Raw genomic sequence first — 17580 nt, forward strand, 5'->3', positions numbered from 1 at the left:
AATAGTTAGTTATAAGGTTTCACTGCTTCATCACTACCCAACCTACCTATTCACAATGTTTCTTGAAGCCCATGCTATAGCTGACTACTAATTTGAAACCTAATTCTCTTCTCTCTCCTCTTCTCTATCCTTAAACTCAGCAAGAATATAATATATAAATACTTATTACTTATAGCTTGCTTACATCACCTTATTATATTTGCTCCTAAGATCAAGTGTAAATTAGTTTGTTTTAATCTAATCTAGCGATGAGTACCTAGTTGATTCTGAAGTTACTTACATGCACATGCATCTGCATCACTGTGTCCCTAAGACAGGGACACATGCTGCACGGTTCTTCTAATCTAATCTAGCAAGTGGATAAACATATGTATACAAGACAAAAAGCAAGTTGATTCTGAATTTCACGCGCGCAGAGGTCGGATCTGATCTAAAATTCTTAATTGATCGACGGTGTGGGCACTCCACAGATTACTCTATAGGTAGTGCCAAACCGGCCGGTGTTGCTAACTTCTTTGTAGAGCCAGGTAGCTAGTATCACTCAGCTAGCAATGGTGGCTATGGGTATGGGTTCCACAAAGCGTGGCGTTGTGTGGTGCGCCGGCCTGCTCGTCACCGGGCTTCTCCTCGTGGCGGCGGAGGCAGATTTCTGCTCCGAGGACTGCCGTGGCAAGACCGATTTCTTGGGCCGCGCCCGTCGGTGCAGATCTCAGCTTGAGGTTGCACGGCCGACGAACTGCGTCGCCCTCTGCCATGGCAAGCCGAACTTCATGGCCTGCTGCAATCGCCATCGGTATGCCCGACGAGTGACTCCGCATCTGCAGCGTCGGGCCGGCAGGGAATCCACAACGCATGAAGAAGAAGCAAGAGGAGGAGCAGTTGGTGTCCTGAAGGCGCCGGCCCCGGCGCCGTGTGAGGTGGTCTGCCGTGACCGGGTGGGCTGGGTGGAGTACGAGCGCTGCCTCGATCGCTGCCGATGGGGAGCGTTTGTCCGACGAGCGCTTCTTCATCTTAAGCTTGCCGGCAGGCAATCGGCGACACATGAAGAAGCAAGAGGAGGAGGAAGAGGGGAAGCTCACATCCTGACGGCGATGGCGGCGCGGCTCTCGGATCCATGCCAGGACATGTGCCATAACCACAAGCACTATGACTGGTGCGTCCGTCGCTGCCGGTTTGGGCCGCATCTTAGGCTTGCCGGTGGCGGTGGGGAATCAGAAGAAGCAAGCGGAGGAGGAGTTGATGTACTGACGGCGACGGCAGCGGCGGCGGCGGCTGACCCACGTATATGCGAGGATTTCTGCCGTAACTGGCCGGCGCCGGAACACGATTGGTGCCTCGACTTCTGCCTGGCTGGAGACTATGTACAACGAGCGCCTCTGCATCTTAAGCTTGCCGGCGGTGAGTCAACGACAGAAGAAGAAGAAGGAGAAGGAAGCGGAGGAGCGGTTGATGTCCCTCAGGCAGCGGCGGCGGCGGCGGCAGCGCAGGTGCAGCATGAGGCTGTCGCAGGAACACAGCCGATGAAAAATACGGACCCGTGCGATGACTACTGCATGGAGCAAACTCGCTACTTTCCCAGGCCCGGGCAGTTCTTCGATTGCGTCGAGGAGTGCCACGCTGGTCATGGTCGGCTCGCCGGCGACGGCAGGAATGTGATCCCGGCGGCGGCGGCGCAACATGAGGCTGCTGCAGGAGCGCAGCCGGCGAATACCGACCCGTGCGAGGCCTACTGCAAATGGCATGCTCGGGATTTCCCCGCCAAGTACACAGCCTGCGTGCGCCAGTGCCAGTCCGGTGGCCACCCCGGCGACGGCGCCCGTGTCAAGCAGGAACGCCACAAGAAGGTCGGCGAGGTCCATCTTGGCCGTGGCACCGGCAAGATAGCCATCCAATAGGACTGCCCATTTGCCTTTGTTGTATTGAGCTTAGCCAGCTCGTTTTTTTTTCCAAATAAAAGAATGGCCGGCTACTCGGCACTGCCACGACGTACGTGGCATTGTTTGCTTTACTTCTGTTTGCTAAAATAAAGTTTCCATGACCTCATCTAGTTACTACCTCCGTACTGGTTTATCCGTCTCTTTACTATTTTGTGCCAAACTTTGATCATAGATTTAACTAAGAAAATAATAGTGTATGTCACTAAAAATTATATAGTTGAATTCGTATTTGAACATAGTTTGCAGTGATATTAATTTTTGTTACATGCACTAACATTTGTTGGTTAAATTTAAGGTCAAAATGTAGTAAAAAATGCGAAGGAAATCAATAAACCAGGACAGAGGTAGTAGTTGACTAAGCATTAATTGCATGCACGAAAGCAATAGTATACAGAGATGTGATTCATGTAAATATATAGTACTCCACTACTACCTCCGTTCCAAACTATAAGACATTTTGTTAGCCTAAACATCTTATAATTTGAAACAGAGGAAATTAATAGCTTGTTAGTTTATCGAAGCAACTGTATACATATCCTTTGAAACAAGTGTGTCCCCCCCCCCCCCCCCCCCCCCCCCCCCCCCCCCCCGCTCCAACAAAGTGGATATACACGTGATTACGGCTATGATAGGCTGGAAATTACCAAGAACCGCCCTAGGTGCCATTGTCCGTGAAAACTGCGACTTCAACCTTATGTCCATAAGGTAGGAAAGATCAGAGATATATTCAAGTAAAATGACCATGACACTGAACACACAGAAAGAAATGCCATGTGCACGTCCACCTCGGCCTTAAACAAGGATGTCCACTTGTTGTCTGGCCTATTCTATAATTATACCGAAGAAGATGAGGCGAACAAACAAGAGAGGCGCCTAACCTAGCCAGCTTATTGAAGTGGTCACTATTGCATGCATGACTAAACATATTTGGCGTATTGTTCGTTCAATGGGTGTTGTTTAACTTCACCGACACACTTTATGTGATGACTATGTATTGTTCGTTACTCGTTTATTGTGCATGCACTTCTCGTTCTTTGTTATAATTAAGTTGCTATCATTAGTTTTATTTATAATGCGACCCCATTTACTGATAATTGTATGCTATTTGCATTAGCTAACCTGTCGTGGCTGCAATCTAGTTGCAGCCTGTAGTACATACTAGTGGCGGGCAGTAGAAAACGCCCGCCACACATATGTCTACTGAGTACTGGTGGGTGGAAAACAATGCTCGCCATGGATGATAATGCCCACCACTACTAGGACTTCGACGGTAGTGGCGGGCTCATGGTAAAGCCTGCCACTGCTGGGGCGATAACAGTGGTGGGTGGAGCGCCCGCCACAAATGACATATTAGTAGTGGCTGGAGATGAGTGGAGGGCGCCCTTGAGAGCACTGCCCACCACTTCTGGGCCTTTAGCACACGCCTTCATAGACACACATACATTTACCCCTGTGAAAGCATGCACGTACACCTTACCCCTATGAGCACCTCCGAGATACTGAGCCGGCACATCATCTTGAGATTGGCGAAGTCACCACCACATGCGTCTTCATAGTCGATGGAACGCGTCCTCCCATTGAACGAACATCGCCGGAAAGCTTGAAATAAATTCAGAAAAATGCGAGCACCAGTGACAAGTTTAGAACTTGAACCCTGGTGGGTTGGTTCAACCACAAGGTACCTAACCATCTTACATCCTAAGAGATAATAAGAACACTAGCCGCAAGATTAACAAAAATAGCCGGCTCATATCATTTGGGACCATCTTAAAAGAACACGTTAAACAAAACGTCAATAATTGTTTGTAGTACAAATGAATAAATATTTTAGAGTGTAATAGACTAGCCCGTGCGAATGTAGGGTAATGACTAGTAAAATTGAATTACAAATGTATTTTATGAGTGCTAAATTGACTGAGCTCTCGCTGCTGCGGTGCGGCTTATATATATGTATGTATGTACAACATTGGTTATGTGTATATGTGCTGTGTTTGATACAAGTGGATCCACTCGGCGAGCTAGCAGAGGAGGAGCAGCACTGACGATCGACTACGGTTACCTAGAGCGGCATCTGCGAAGATCGGTGGGCATGACGGTGCTGTTGCTGGGGAAGAAGTGTAGACGGCACGAGATGCGCGTCCAAAAGTGAGCCTTGAGGAAGATGCCCACTTTCCAGCGCGTGCGTGCCTTGCCCCGCAGGTCGAACGGCACCATGCCGGCGTTGAGCGACTGGTCCATGGACCGCATCCCAGCTGGGTCCAGTCTCCGTCCCGTCGACACCACGTTGTACTGCAGTGGGAGGGAGCTCTCCGCCGCCACGACGAACGGCGCTGGCGTCCGCAGGAGAGCCACGTCGACTCCGTGGAATTGCAGTGCGAGGTCGACACGGGAGAAAGTGGCATCCGCCTTGGAGTTGTTGTTCTCGGCCAGGATGGTGATAGGCAGCTGAAGGTACTGGATGGTGCCGTCCTGCTGGGCGTACCGTAGTGCCCCCAGCTGCGCGTCGGAGACCACCAGGTACGGCATCTTGGGCATGTTGAGGAGGTACACGGCGAGCAGCGTGACGCCGATCACGATCATGGCGATGGCGAGGACCGTGCAAAGGATAGCCATCGCCCACCTAGAGCTCTCGTGATGTGATTTCCGATCCCTCCACCAGGTCCTCCAGCTGCAGGTGGTCGCCTCCACCACGGCTGGCGGCCTCTTGATGCCCTGCTGATCTCTTACTATCTTCGCCTGGTCGACGTCCTGAGAGGCTGGCGGCGGCACCTTGGCGGGGTCCTTCTCATGATCTCCGGCCTGCTTCCGGGACATGTCCGTGAACTGCGTCACGTAGAGCTTATGGCCCATGACGGGGCCTGTCTCCGTGACGCGCTGGCGGCCATGCAACATCATCATCGACAGCAGGCATGCGCGGAGAGCCCTCAACCCCATTCCCGAGCTGATCAACTCGATGAGCTTATCCAGCTGGGCCCTGAGGATGTCAATCATGGAGTTGGACCGCTCAAGTTGAAGGTTGTTCCTGGCTTCCACCAGCTTGTTATTGGCTCCTTGGAGGCCCACACTGTCTGCCAGTGTAATCGCCTGCCGTAAGTCCTCTATGTAGATTTGACGGACTTGCTCGGTGAGCACGGCCTCCGAAATTGGAGACGAAGGGTCAGCTGATCCGGTGCGGCGTATAGTGACCCTAAATTCATGGGAGACGAAGGGTTTTCCGTTGATACTGCACATGTGTGAATGTATTAGACAACTTTGTACTAACTTTGTACTAACTTTAGGTAGTAGATAGTGTATTATATACCTATATGTGCAACTGGCGATGATGACAGTCACGTTCTTACTCCTGTGGACGGTAGGGAGGAGGACATCGATCATAATGTTGCGTAGTTCTGCAGCAAAGAGATCGCCAAAGCTGACGGTTACCGAGCCGGTGTTGGTGTCCTTGGTTTGCAGGTAGAGACCGGCGTTCACCTTCTCTATCGTGGAGTCGCCTGGGTTTGGGGACACGGTGAGCTTCAGGTCCTGGACGACAATGCTGAGAAGGCCACCCAGGATCTGGGAGAACGGCTCGCTCATACTCTCCCCGTCCTCTACAAAGTTGAACGTTCCTCCTTTGCTCTTCATTGCGATCTCCCCCAGCACCTTCCATCAAAATATACGTGCGGACTAAATTCCATTATATTATTCTAAAATCCTATTCAATCATACAAATAAAAAAAACTTGCATATGATTTTTTTATAGATTCCAATACTCTGAAATTTTCATGAAAATCCTTTGAATCAAAGAGGCTCTTAGGGACGATTGAAGACGTGTCCCGTGCAATTGCGCGGGACACAGCGCTCGTTAATTAATTACTAACAAACCAATCAATCATGTCCATGTACCTTGTGGTTGGAGTCTGCACCAAAACCAAACGTGTAGACCGCCACATCGCTGACATCAACAGTCGTAGCATCGCCTTTGTTCTGGTCCCCATCGGACAATATAAAGATGCTGGCAGCGCGGCCGCGGGCGATACGGCGGTCGTCGAGGATTTTGTGGCCAGTCTCGAGGCCGGCTTTCATGTTGGTCATGTTGATGACTCCCAGGCCGTCGACGAGATCCTCCAGGTGTGCCTTCGAAGCCTGGGTCATGGAACGAAGATGGCACCGCCTCTCAGCGTCGTCGGAGAATGTGACGATGGAGAGACGGTCGTTGGGGCTGAGCTTCTTGATGACGAACTGCATGGCGGTCTTCATCCTGCCGAGCCTGTTCTCACCCGTCATGCTGTAGCTGATGTCCAGGACAGCCACGAGGTCCAACCCGGAGCGTTCGCTGGTGGAAGATGCACCGATGAGCTCCAGCAGCACCTGCTGCTTGTTCTGCTGCAGTGGCGCCCTGTTTGTTGCTGTGTGCGGCACCAGCCACACGTTTTGGGCCGTGTCCCGCTGAAGGGTCCCTGCATGCATCAGGAAGACGGTCGATTGACAGGTTTTGTCAGTGAATGAAATGATGCTTTTATGTATGCTTCCAATAAAAAAACTTAATGGAATAAAATCACCTGGTGTATAATATGCATAAGGGACGTTCTGGTCTTCATCGTCAAAATCGAAGGACATCGCGAGCGAGAGATAGCCCCTACTTGCTAGCTAGCTCATGTGTACTAGTAGCTAATTTAATAATGCCAATATCGTGTTAATATAGGAGAGGATGGAGTGGCATCAAGGGAACGGAGGTTTCGGAGGGAAGTAAGGGAGAGGATGCCAATGTAGGAGCAGGAGTTTGGTATCTTCTTTGCTCTCCATCACAGCTTCCTTTTCGGACTTTGCATGCATGGTTAAGGAAAGGATGAGTATTATCAAAGCATGTGCTGGTTGTGTCGGAGGATTCTCATCGGTTCTTCAGTGCCACTGACGAAATAATTGTACATAAATGATACCCCATAACTATGTACAGTACGTCCCTAAAAAAAAACTATGTACACAACGTTTTACTCTGTTATTAGTAAAGACTAGTAGAAGGTCCATGCGTTGCTATGGGCTACAATGCATATATAAATGAATTAAATAAATAACTAAGGTCGTTTTCAATGTCGAAGTTCATTTCTCCCTCATATGTTCGGGCGTGTTCGGACATCAAACAGACGCCGGGTAGGCTCCCCAAAATTCAAACATTTGGACAGTCCGGTCTCCCGCAAATCCACATCATATGTGGGAAGAAATGTCGTTGTCCGGACTATCCGCCATATTATATCCAACATGCGGGCTGAACACAAAACCCCACCCCACCACACACCCTTCTCTTCTCATCTCGACCCATTTCGTTGGTGCCAACCAGCACCATGTCAACATCAACACTCGTTAAGCTGGTGAGCGCGCTCATTAACAGACTACATTGTGTTATGGCCTATGTGTGGGTGTAAGTTTTATGAAGGAATCTGGTGACTACAAGAGGAGGTGTGCTAATTTTTTGCCTTCTATGGATTGGATTGGGTTGATTAGATTGAGTAGATGGGTAGACGTGCCACAAATATGGTGTTACCTATAATAGAAATATATGTTGTGTTGTACTAACGAGCTTAACAAGCTACTCACGAAACTTGTTAGCTTGCTCGTTAAGTTTAACGAGCTAAAATCAATGATTGACTCTGTTCATTAAAAAGCAAGCTACGAGTTTAACAAGCTGAGCTACCGAGTGCTCATTAAGCTCATGAGCTTCGATCTTTTGGTCCATCCCTAATGGTAGACCAGAGCAAGGGCATCTGAAGCCTCCTTTGACTATAGCAACCATACTCAATTTCAGTAACCGTGCGGCCAGTGAGGTCTAAAATGCTTGGCTCGATGTTGAAAAATTCTTCACTTATTTATTTATGTATGTTTTACATTTGCATGACAAAGTCCATCCTTTTAGGTGGATACTGATCTGGCATCTCAGGCTGGCCTCTTCAAGGAAAGATGCTCGAAGACAGATTGGGAATCCGTGAGCACCTGGGTCATCGCATGAGGGATAGATAAGAAATAGCTCCCTGCAAATATGCACACGACCAGACTATGGAGTATAAGGCCCAACACAAGATTTTCGATAAAGGGTTTATTGCCTCAAAATGGAGCATCAAGAGGATGCAAACACAATGAGTACACACCCGGCCTCTGCATAGCTAAGATGCACATAGGCAACACCAACACACTCACACAAAATAAGGCCCAACACAAGATAGCCCATGAAAGAGCTTGAATAAGAAAATAAGCACTGGACTCCTTAAACCGAGATAATGAAAGATCAACCAAAATAGTTACTGTTTGACCAATGTCCCTTCTCATGGCCCTCATAGCGATGCCACCAATCGGTCCTATGAAATCGATGCAAAGTTCACATATCTTTACAATGCTTCAGAAGGATTATCTTTAGTACATCAGCGCGTGTCTCGCTGTCAAAGTCGGGTACTTCAATGAGAATGGCATACTCCCTAGGTTTTGAAATATAAGGAGCATTATTATCTTTTAAAGACAAAATCTTCTTTGTTGAACTAGATTTTATAAAATAACTATCAATACATGATACCCAAATAGTGTCATTATACCCAAATAACTATCAATACATAACTTGATGAAACATATTAATGTTTGAATTTTTGCAAAAATACATCTTATATTTTGGAACATACATAAAAGTTTTTTTTGTACAGACTCGAAAAATAACATAATTGGCAAGCCTTACCATTTGTAAATGACTAATAAAAAATGGGGTTGTCCTACAAAAAGTGGAATATCTAGCAAGCGTATAAGAAATCCTATCTATCTATCTATATAGTTCTTATCCACTAATCCTATTTACTAAACATGCAGCCTCGCCTAAGTAAATATGCCTCCTTAGTAATTATTTTCAATATCCAATGAATTTATTGCGAGTTTATTATCTGTGTGAAACATGTACATGTAGTCCAGGTTTCCAGTTGTGAAATTTGTACTTTAACATGCATTTTTACCTTGCAATTTTCCAGACCAGGAGTATAGTTCTCAATGGTCTTAGCAGGGTCACATTAATTAGTTTAATTAGTGGCTTCATCGGTACCTACATTCAGAAAAACTACCGGAAAATAAAATTTTATTCCATTGCATACTCCCGCACTTGGTTGTTGCAGAAAATATACTAACGACATAACCAAAATTATAAGCACATTATATGTTCTCTTTATCATGATGTTAGATTATTGCACAAATTATTTTAAATTATTTTTCCCGCAACAACACGGGAGGCATCATCTAGCACCATGAAATAAATATTGGTTTCTCGGTTTAGCAGCTACTGCTAGCTGGCCATTCTTAAGAAACTTTTCTAGTCTCCTTTGCAAACTATGCTGGAAAAGGATTAATGAATCTTCCGTGTGGTTATGCAGTGTTGCACATATGTATAGGTATTAATTGCTCCCCCTCCCCTCGCGTCTCTCCCCTCTCCCTCGCGCCGCCCCCCCCCTCGGGCGGCGCCACGGGCCCCCGTTCCCGCGCCGCCAGCCCGTCCCCGCTCCTCCATCCCTAGCCGCCGGCTAGGGCCGCGGTGGCGGCGGGTCCTGCACCGCAGATCCAGGGCGGCTGGTCGCCGCGGCAGATCCAGTGAGGCGGAGGCGGCATCTCACGCGGGGAGGCCGGGGGCGGTAGTCAGGGCCGCGCCCCTGCTGCGCGGCGGCGATGGGAACCTACATGGCTGGCGGTGTGGCGGTTGCGGGCTCATGGGTCGCTCCTATGGCTGCGGATCTGGCGTCCTGTCCAGATCCGTCTCGGTGCGTCCTTGGCCGGCCGGTGGCGCGAGGAGGGCCGGTGAGGGGCGGCTGGAGGCTCCGTGCCGGCGTGCCTATGGCGGTCCTCGTCTCCACGACGAGGCTCCGTTCGGTTCCAGCCAGCCGCGAGGTTGGAGGGACGTGACTTCCGGTGAAAATCGCGCCAACTTCGATAATGGCGGACGATGGTGGCGTCTATGACGTCGTTCCCTTCTCGAGGCATCGTTGTTGCAGGTCGTGGCACCCCACTCGTGATGCTCCAGGGGAAACCCTAGATCTGGATCTACCAGATCGAACGATGATGATACCTTTGATGCCATTGTCCCTCCCGGTGGCATCGTTTTGGAGCAAGTGCTAGTTGGACGGGACAAACGGAAGAGCGGTGTCTCATCCACCGCAAGGCCGATGGCGGATCCCGGTGGCATGGTGCTGCGGAGGTTCGGCGACGGCGCATGTGGACGGATTCATGCAGGATGGTGGAGTTGTCTGACATCGTGGTGGCGTCGACGACAGCCAGGCAAGGTCGATGGGTTACTTGCTGCTCTGGAGATGGACCGGTGAAAGATGGCGGCGACAGCCTCTGGGAGTGCGTCGGTCCGGTATGGGACCCAGTCCCGGTGTGTGGCTGGGCTGGGGCATCCGGCTTTAGATGTTAGGGTTTGGTGCGATGTCCGTTTGGTATTAGGCCCGAATATTCGGCACACTTTCATCAGTGGGATAGGAGTAGTAACATGTGTTACCTAGATGGTGGCTTCAGGCTCACTGTGCTACTTTGTATAATCTCTGTGAATAATTAATAAGATGGCCGCATGCATCGTCCAGATGTAGAGGCCGGGGGTTTATCCTCCTTTTCTAAAAAAAATGTATAGGTATCAGCATATTTAGATCGTATTATAAATTAACGATCCATCATGTCCACATACGAGAACAAGTTCAACGTCGACAAACTGCGATCGAAGAAAATAATAATGCAACACCTAAGTGGGTAAGTAATCGTACTAATAATCCTGAAATAAATCTATCAACACCTGCCATCTATGCCTAAGTAATCAGAAGGATCTTGAAAGAAATCGATCTATCAATCTATCTAGTTGAGGGGGCGGCGAAGGGATTATCAGAGGCCGGTGGCGGCGAGGTCCTGATCATGCCGGTCCACCACCTCCACCTCCACCGGCGATCCTGTTGTTCCCAAAACAACAAGTATCTGCTGCTGCTCCCGTGGCGCTGCTCGTCCTCGTCCAGCCCTTTGTTCATGATCTTGATGTAGTTGTTGAAGTGGCACTTGTTGCCCTCCATGCACTCCTGCAGCGCCGCCGTCGACTTGATGCAGCGTTGCACGTCGGCGGCGTTCTTCCTCCCCTCGCAATTCGTGCGGGCCCAGTGGAACTCGGTGCCGCAGCCGCCTTTCTCCATGTCCATCTTCACCACCACCCGCTGCGTGTGCCGGTACGACAACTGGTTGCTCATGTAGTTGCCCATGATCTCGGTTGGCTCGGCTGGCTATGGAGTACCTAGCTATGTTCCTTACCTTGGATCGATGATGTGTAGCTCCTGGCCGGGGACGAGGACATAATATAGTAGCACACATCCATGACGTGTGAAATACGGAGGAGAGTTGGAAATAGTCTTGGACAAGTTTGATCGATGATGTTGTTGTACTTACGTACGTGAAGTTTAATCAGAGACTTGCTTCGTTTGGTCGTTTTTTTTAAGGTTCGTTTGGCCGGGTTTGATTAGAGACTTCATTGTATACGTCCACATACGTGTTAGGTACACATTAAATTAGCTTCTTTTAGTAAACCTCCCGATTAAGGTGGTGTTTGGTTCTCTAGTCCTGGGATTTTTTCTAGTCCCTAGGGCTTTTTGAAAAAGACTCTCAAAGAGGGGTTTCTAAGGACTTTTAGCAAAAAGTCTTAAAAAAGTCACCCCTGTTTGGTTTGCTAGGGACTTTTAGGGACATTTTTTAGTCCCAACACAAAATAGTCCCTAAAACCAAACACCCCTAAATTAGCTGGCTAGCCGGTAGGTTGGGTGAATCGGGAGAGCTATGTCTGGCCTATTGCAGTAGGCACTAGGATGGGCTGGCCCAATAACGCTAGTTAGGTAGTCTTTTTTTACGGAATAATGCTGGTTAGGTAGTATCTTCAATGTAGAGTAGGCACCTGTTTGGAACGTTCGGGTTTTATCTTTTTTCTATTTTCTAAATTTATTTTTCATTAAAATTTTCCCTTTTTTTATAATTTTCAAATATTTTCAATTAAGAGTTAACTTTTTTAATACACGTTTAACATATTTTTTTTTATAAATGGTGAATTCCTTTTAGGCACACATTGAACATTTTTTAAACACATAGTCAAAATTTGTCAAATGCACATTGAACATTTTTATATATAGATAGATCAATTTTCAGATACACATTGTACATTTTCGAAATACATGCTGAGCACTTTTCAAACTCACGTTGAACATTTTTCATGAATATCAGGAATGTTCTTTTTGTAGAACATAGGTACATATATAATGTGTTTACGAACATTTTTTAAACGATCCAAAGATCTTTTTGTATATGTTATGAACAGTTTTTATAAACAGCACGAACATTTTTCTTCAGTCTGTGAATACTTTTACGAAATGTCATGATCTTTTTTTTTTACGTGTGAACATTTTTTTATGTGATGAATAAACTTGCAAAAAATAAGAACATTTCTAACGAATTACTCAAGACTAATTTATTTTCCTGAACATTAAAACATCATGAACAATTTTTTAATACCCGAACCTTTCACTCAATTCTTTTGAACATTTTGCAAAATGTTGAATGTTTTTTAAATATGTGTGAGCAGCATTTTACGTTACAAAAATATTTTTTAATGTGTGGTGAAGATTTTTTCAATTATTTTTTTAGTTTAGTTAGATGATTTTATTAATTAATATATAAAGGGAGAGGACAAATCAGTCTGAGGGATTAAGCGACGTCGAACCGAGCGCACACAGCCTAATTAAAGCCGCTAAGCACGCTGGACGGCCCACCAGTCGCGGCCCGGCTCGCTAGGTTGGTCCACGGTTGGAAGAAAATCCCTACTCACGCCCCGCCGCCGCCGCCGCCGGAGGGATCTTCGGCGACCGCCGCCGCCACCCGAGGGATCTTCGCCGACGCAAGGTACTTCCGTCCCCTGCTTTTCCCTTTGAAAATCCTCCGCCAGCGCGCGCTGACGCAGCATATTTGGCACAAGAAATGGCAAGTAAACTGTAGATGTTTGTCCACAACTGGCCTCTGAACCTGTATTAGGCACAGGAAATGTTCAGTTCAGTCTACTTATGTGTATGCCGTTTTCTTATAAATCATCACGAGAAGTAGTGTTCCTAACCTCTTATCTTCGACTCAGTAGTATGTTGTTTAACTTGTCATTACACCACCCCATTCTTTTCTGGACACAAAGAGATGACTGACAAGTGCCACATATCAATATAGCCTCTTGACTGTTTTTAGGCTATGTTTGTAAGGCTTAACTGAGCGAGTATATATGTTTGTAAGGTTTTCATGTGGTGCTATTCCTTGGCTTAATCTTCTGCTCTAATTGTTATTTCATCAGCTCACTTATGTAATGGTCTACTTATATAAATGACACTTTTGTGCGACTATGACATATGTTAAGGTTACTATGTGTCGCTGCTGATTTGTTTATATTGATGCACAAGAGAATAGGTATAGCTCATTATTTCACTAAATCTGCAAGATATGATGATTGATTGTACATCAGTTATGACAAATTAAAACAATGCTACTCATGAGGTGCACCACGGGAAAAGACTCTTTTACTAAATAGCTCAACTATATTTGAACATTGCCCTTCTGCAGTCTGCTTATACCCTCTTATTTAAGTGATGTGTGAACTTGACTCACCAGACCCCTAATTTTGAACACTTGCATTAACTCTTCCCTATATATATCCTCAAGTTAGTGTTAATGGCCATCAGATATTTCGAAGCATCATGCTTATATATATCATTACTTGAAAGTAGTTCCTGAGAGCGATCTACTATGGAGTATTGTCAGTAACATTGTTCCGTTTGTACGTTCGCAGCAACTTGCTATCCCATGATTTGGTAATTTCTGATAGCCTTTTTTTTTACGTCAGTTCACTTCCAATGATAAGGCAGAGGATATCTTCTTGACAAACAACATAGAGCCTACAGTTGAGAGTCGGGAGGGCCCTGAAAGGAAACCTCGAGATGGTGCGGTTCAACATGAGATGGCTTGATGGTACGGTGTGACTATGTGAAGCTTCTGATGCTTCAAGAAAATGTAAATTCACTATTATAGTACTATGTAGGAGGTATGAACCATGCAACATTCTATTCTTACTTGCTTTTGATGGACCCTTGATGTTGTGATGTCAGTTATAAGCATGGGTAGACTAGTGGCGCTGGTGATGTGGCATGCCTGGTGGTGCATATTCCACTTTCAGTTAAGGGAGTCATGTCACAAATTGACTATCAACTAACAAAGCATTGTGCACAACTGCATTTGAATTAAGGTTGTCTTGTTTGTTATCTTTTCTGTGTACTTCTGGTCTAACGAAGTTGAGTAACAAGATGCCATAGTATCACGACTAAAATTTTACTGATCTTTGGTAATGGCTGTAGTTCTACATTCTAAAAAAAGGCCCTGGTTGGTTGAAATCTGAAGGGACTAGACAATCAGAACGATCATATAAGGGTCTTGTAATTGGTGCCATTGACTATCAAGGAAGCCTATAAGGTTATTTACATATTTTCCAGCAACTATTTGACTCATGATTTTTGTTCGTATCCGTTGCATTTTTTACAGACACCTGCATTTGCAAGGCAAGGAGTTTGCCCAGTGCATATGAAGCTTGATATAGATGTGCCATTTGGATTCTATTTTGTCCGTGTGGCTGGTAGGTAAAATGGTTCGAATGGGAAATGGATGTGATTTGATCTGATCCAATTTTTGACGACTTTGATTTCCTTGAGCTTGTTTGCGGATGTTTTTATAGTAATTCTTGGAATTTAGCATAATGTGTTCCTGGAAATTGTTGCATGAATTATCTGAATAATACTAATGCACTTCTAATTTGCCATTTGTTTCCTTAGTGCTTGTTACTGTGCAATCCTAGTTTTTGCCTGCTGGTTAACCTGAAACATGAAGCAATGCTGCTTGCATGTGTAAAGTTTTTGAGAAACCAGTGTTGCTGCATGTGTATAGTTTCTGAGAATGGTAAAATCAGTTACACTGTTTGATTTCTGAAACTCTCTACAACTTGATATAGTGCTATTATTTGCAGAGCACCATGGTTTGGCAATTTATGTAATATAGTTGTAAAGCAACATAGCTCTGAAAACAATTACTAACTGAAATGATACATAATTTTCTAACCAATGCAGGATCATGTCTTGTACCAGCTTGTTTATTCAACGTTGTGTTTGATTTCTTGAGTCGAGGCTTCTCTTTCTGCTCCATGCTCCCCCATAGACTTGAGGTACGCATTTCTGATTGCATGCATCTGCGCTGCTATATCTCTCGTCAGTGCTCGGTTTCGAGGTCCTGCCTTGGAGCAGGATAAGCCAAGCTTGAAAACTAAAACCAAGCACTCCTGGATTCTAATATTTATAATGTTATCATGTTGTTTGCTGTGCAACCATATCGTTGGGTCAGCTATCTCCAAGGTTCTACTTGGAAGAGCATCCTCGACAAAACTATGCAGACCCAATGAATCTCTGAACGTGCCTTCCATTGGGCTCCTTCCAGTAAACATCTCGAGCAGCAATATGCCAAGACTATAAATATCACCAGCCATTGAGACTGCAGAGCCTTCGCCATACTCTGCAATTATGCAAAGTCTTGTGGTTAGCATGCCATATTCCAGTGAAAAGTAAACTTGAAGTCTAGTAGAGTGTCAGTAAAATATAAGTTTACTAGAGTTTCAGTCACCTGGAGCAACATAGCCTATGGAACCTCTAATTCCAGTTGAGCTATACGAAGTTTGCGTCCCCTCACTTATATTTTCTTGAAGGATCTTGGACATGCCAAAGTCTCCAACTCGCGCGCTCATGTCTTCAGCAAGAAGAATGTTGCTTGGCTTAAGATCACAGTGGATTACACATGCCTGACAGTAGTTGTGCAAATATTCTACTGCGTCCACAATATCAACAGCAATATCAAGCCTCTGGGCAAGGCTGAGTGTGTTGTCTGTAGTGGGCTCTTGAGATTTTGGATGGAGCCAAGCATCCAAGTTACCACTGGGCATGAACTCAAAGACCAGTGCCTTGAATTCTTGACCTTGGTGGTTGACGCTCGAACAAGAAGTAATGATCTTAATGAGACAACGATGTCGTATTCTTCTCATGGCCTCACATTCAACCTCAAAACTCTTGGAATACCTAGATTGACCAAGATTAAACACCTTGACAGCAAATGTTCTATCTTCAGTGTCCAAAACACACTTATAAACTGCACCGTAACTTCCTCTTCCAAGCAAGTTCACTTCTGAAAACTCGTTAGTTCCTCTGAATAATGCATCATAGGAGATTCTCTTGTAATGCTTATCAGCAATGGAATTTTGTGTTAATGTCTTCTGGTTTGGTTTGAGCTTCTTGCAAAGTATCCAAACAACAAGAATAACTGAAAGTGAGAACAAGATTGCTCCAGCTGCCGTTAGAGAAATTATAAGAGGCTTTGACATCTTTTTATTCTTCTTGCTTAAGTGGCTTGTGGGGCATGGACCCAAGTGAAGTTGAGGTGCACCACCACACAAATTGACATTCCCAGCAACCGCTAACTGAGTGACGTTTCTGAAAATACCTTCCTTTGGCACATCACCTTGCAAATTGTTGAACGATAAATTCAATTTGGTCAATAATGTCAAATTCTGTAGAACTGCAGGGATTGATCCTGACAATTTGTTGTGTGCTAGGTACAGTTCCTGCAGGTTTCCAATACTGCCAAGGGCTACGGGAATATTACCGGAGAACTTATTCATGGTCATGTTCAGCTTACTGAGCCCCTTTATATTCTTCAGTGATTGAGGTATGCTTCCCTCAAAGGAATTGTTGTCTAATAATAGCCATACCAACACTATGCAATTCTAAAGACTCTCTGGTATCTTGCCAGACAACTGGTTTCCTGATAGAATCAACGCGTTAAGGTTTTTCAAGCTACCAACTTCACTGGGAAGGGGTCCAGAAAAGGAGTTATATGACAAGTCCAAGAAGTAAGAAAGGCTGGGTAATTTGAAAATCTCTTTGGGTATTGAACCATTAAGATGGTGATTCATTGACAGATCAAGGCACGCTGGACCTTCCGGCGTTGGTGCAGTCGGTGGTGCGTGAGGAGGAGATGGTCGCGCTACTGCAGGCATCCGCGGAGCTACGGCATAGCACGCCGCTGGTCTCCAGCAACCGGCGCACCGCACACATCCGTGCCTCCCATGGCCAGATGCCCGGACGGCCCGCCGGCACATAGCTACACAAGAGTGAGCTTCACTTCTCTGAATTTTGAGTTTAGTGTCGTGATTTGGATGGACGCCCGGACTGCCTGTAGGCACATAGCTACACAACAGCGAGATTCAGTCATCTGAATTTTGTGTTCAGTTTCGTGATTTGAATGGACGCCCGGACGGCCCGCCGGCACATAGCTTCACAACAGCGAGGCTGGCTTCAGTTCTCTGAATTGCACATAGCTACACAACAGCTAGTCCAGCTTCAGCTCTCTGAATCTTCAGTTCCGTGTCGTGATTTGGTTCTACACTTCGACGGATAACAAGCCAGCGTCCGACAGTGATCCACTGTTCACCGAAACTTCGTCGGTCAGTTCTACACCTGAGGTATGTCGAAAAAGAGGCTTGAAATTATGGTCTTTGGTTCTC

General features: G+C 46.1%; 2 protein-coding genes and 1 pseudogene across 2 annotated transcripts; 1 reads left to right on the top strand and 2 right to left on the bottom strand.

Moving 5' to 3' along the window:
- The first annotated feature begins 435 nt into the window (after window positions 1-435).
- On the top strand, window positions 436-2047 carry LOC109745880 (uncharacterized). Its single transcript, XM_020304995.4, has one exon. The coding sequence runs from the start codon at window positions 552-554 to the stop codon at window positions 1893-1895; it is 1344 nt and encodes a 447-aa protein (XP_020160584.1). The 5' UTR covers window positions 436-551; the 3' UTR covers window positions 1896-2047.
- Window positions 2048-3768: 1721 nt separating this feature from the next.
- LOC109745884 (probable E3 ubiquitin-protein ligase WAVH2) lies at window positions 3769-6593 on the bottom strand. Its single transcript, XM_020304998.4, has 4 exons — window positions 6479-6593; window positions 5823-6376; window positions 5239-5579; window positions 3769-5160 (listed from the first exon to the last, which is right to left on the bottom strand). Exons 1-4 carry the CDS (start codon window positions 6534-6536, stop codon window positions 3993-3995), a joined length of 2121 nt encoding a protein of 706 aa, XP_020160587.1. The 5' UTR covers window positions 6537-6593; the 3' UTR covers window positions 3769-3992.
- Window positions 6594-15056: 8463 nt separating this feature from the next.
- On the bottom strand, window positions 15057-17073 carry LOC109745885 (putative receptor-like protein kinase At3g47110; annotated as a pseudogene).
- Window positions 17074-17580: the final 507 nt, after the last annotated feature.

This window comes from Aegilops tauschii, chromosome 6 (assembly GCF_002575655.3).
Source record: "Aegilops tauschii subsp. strangulata cultivar AL8/78 chromosome 6, Aet v6.0, whole genome shotgun sequence".
Classification (NCBI taxonomy): Eukaryota; Viridiplantae; Streptophyta; class Magnoliopsida; order Poales; family Poaceae; genus Aegilops; species Aegilops tauschii.

Coding starts and splice junctions, on each gene's coding strand:
- LOC109745884 (XM_020304998.4), bottom strand. CDS start 6,536: ATGTCCTTCGATTTTGACGATGAAGACCAGAACGTCCCTTATGCATAT. Junction 6,377..6,478: donor TTATGCATATTATACACCAG/GTGATTTTATTC, acceptor TGATGCATGCAG/GGACCCTTCAGCGGGACACG. Junction 5,161..5,238: donor ATCGCCAGTTGCACATATAG/GTATATAATACA, acceptor ACACATGTGCAG/TATCAACGGAAAACCCTTCG.
- LOC109745880 (XM_020304995.4), top strand. CDS start 552: ATGGTGGCTATGGGTATGGGTTCCACAAAGCGTGGCGTTGTGTGGTGC.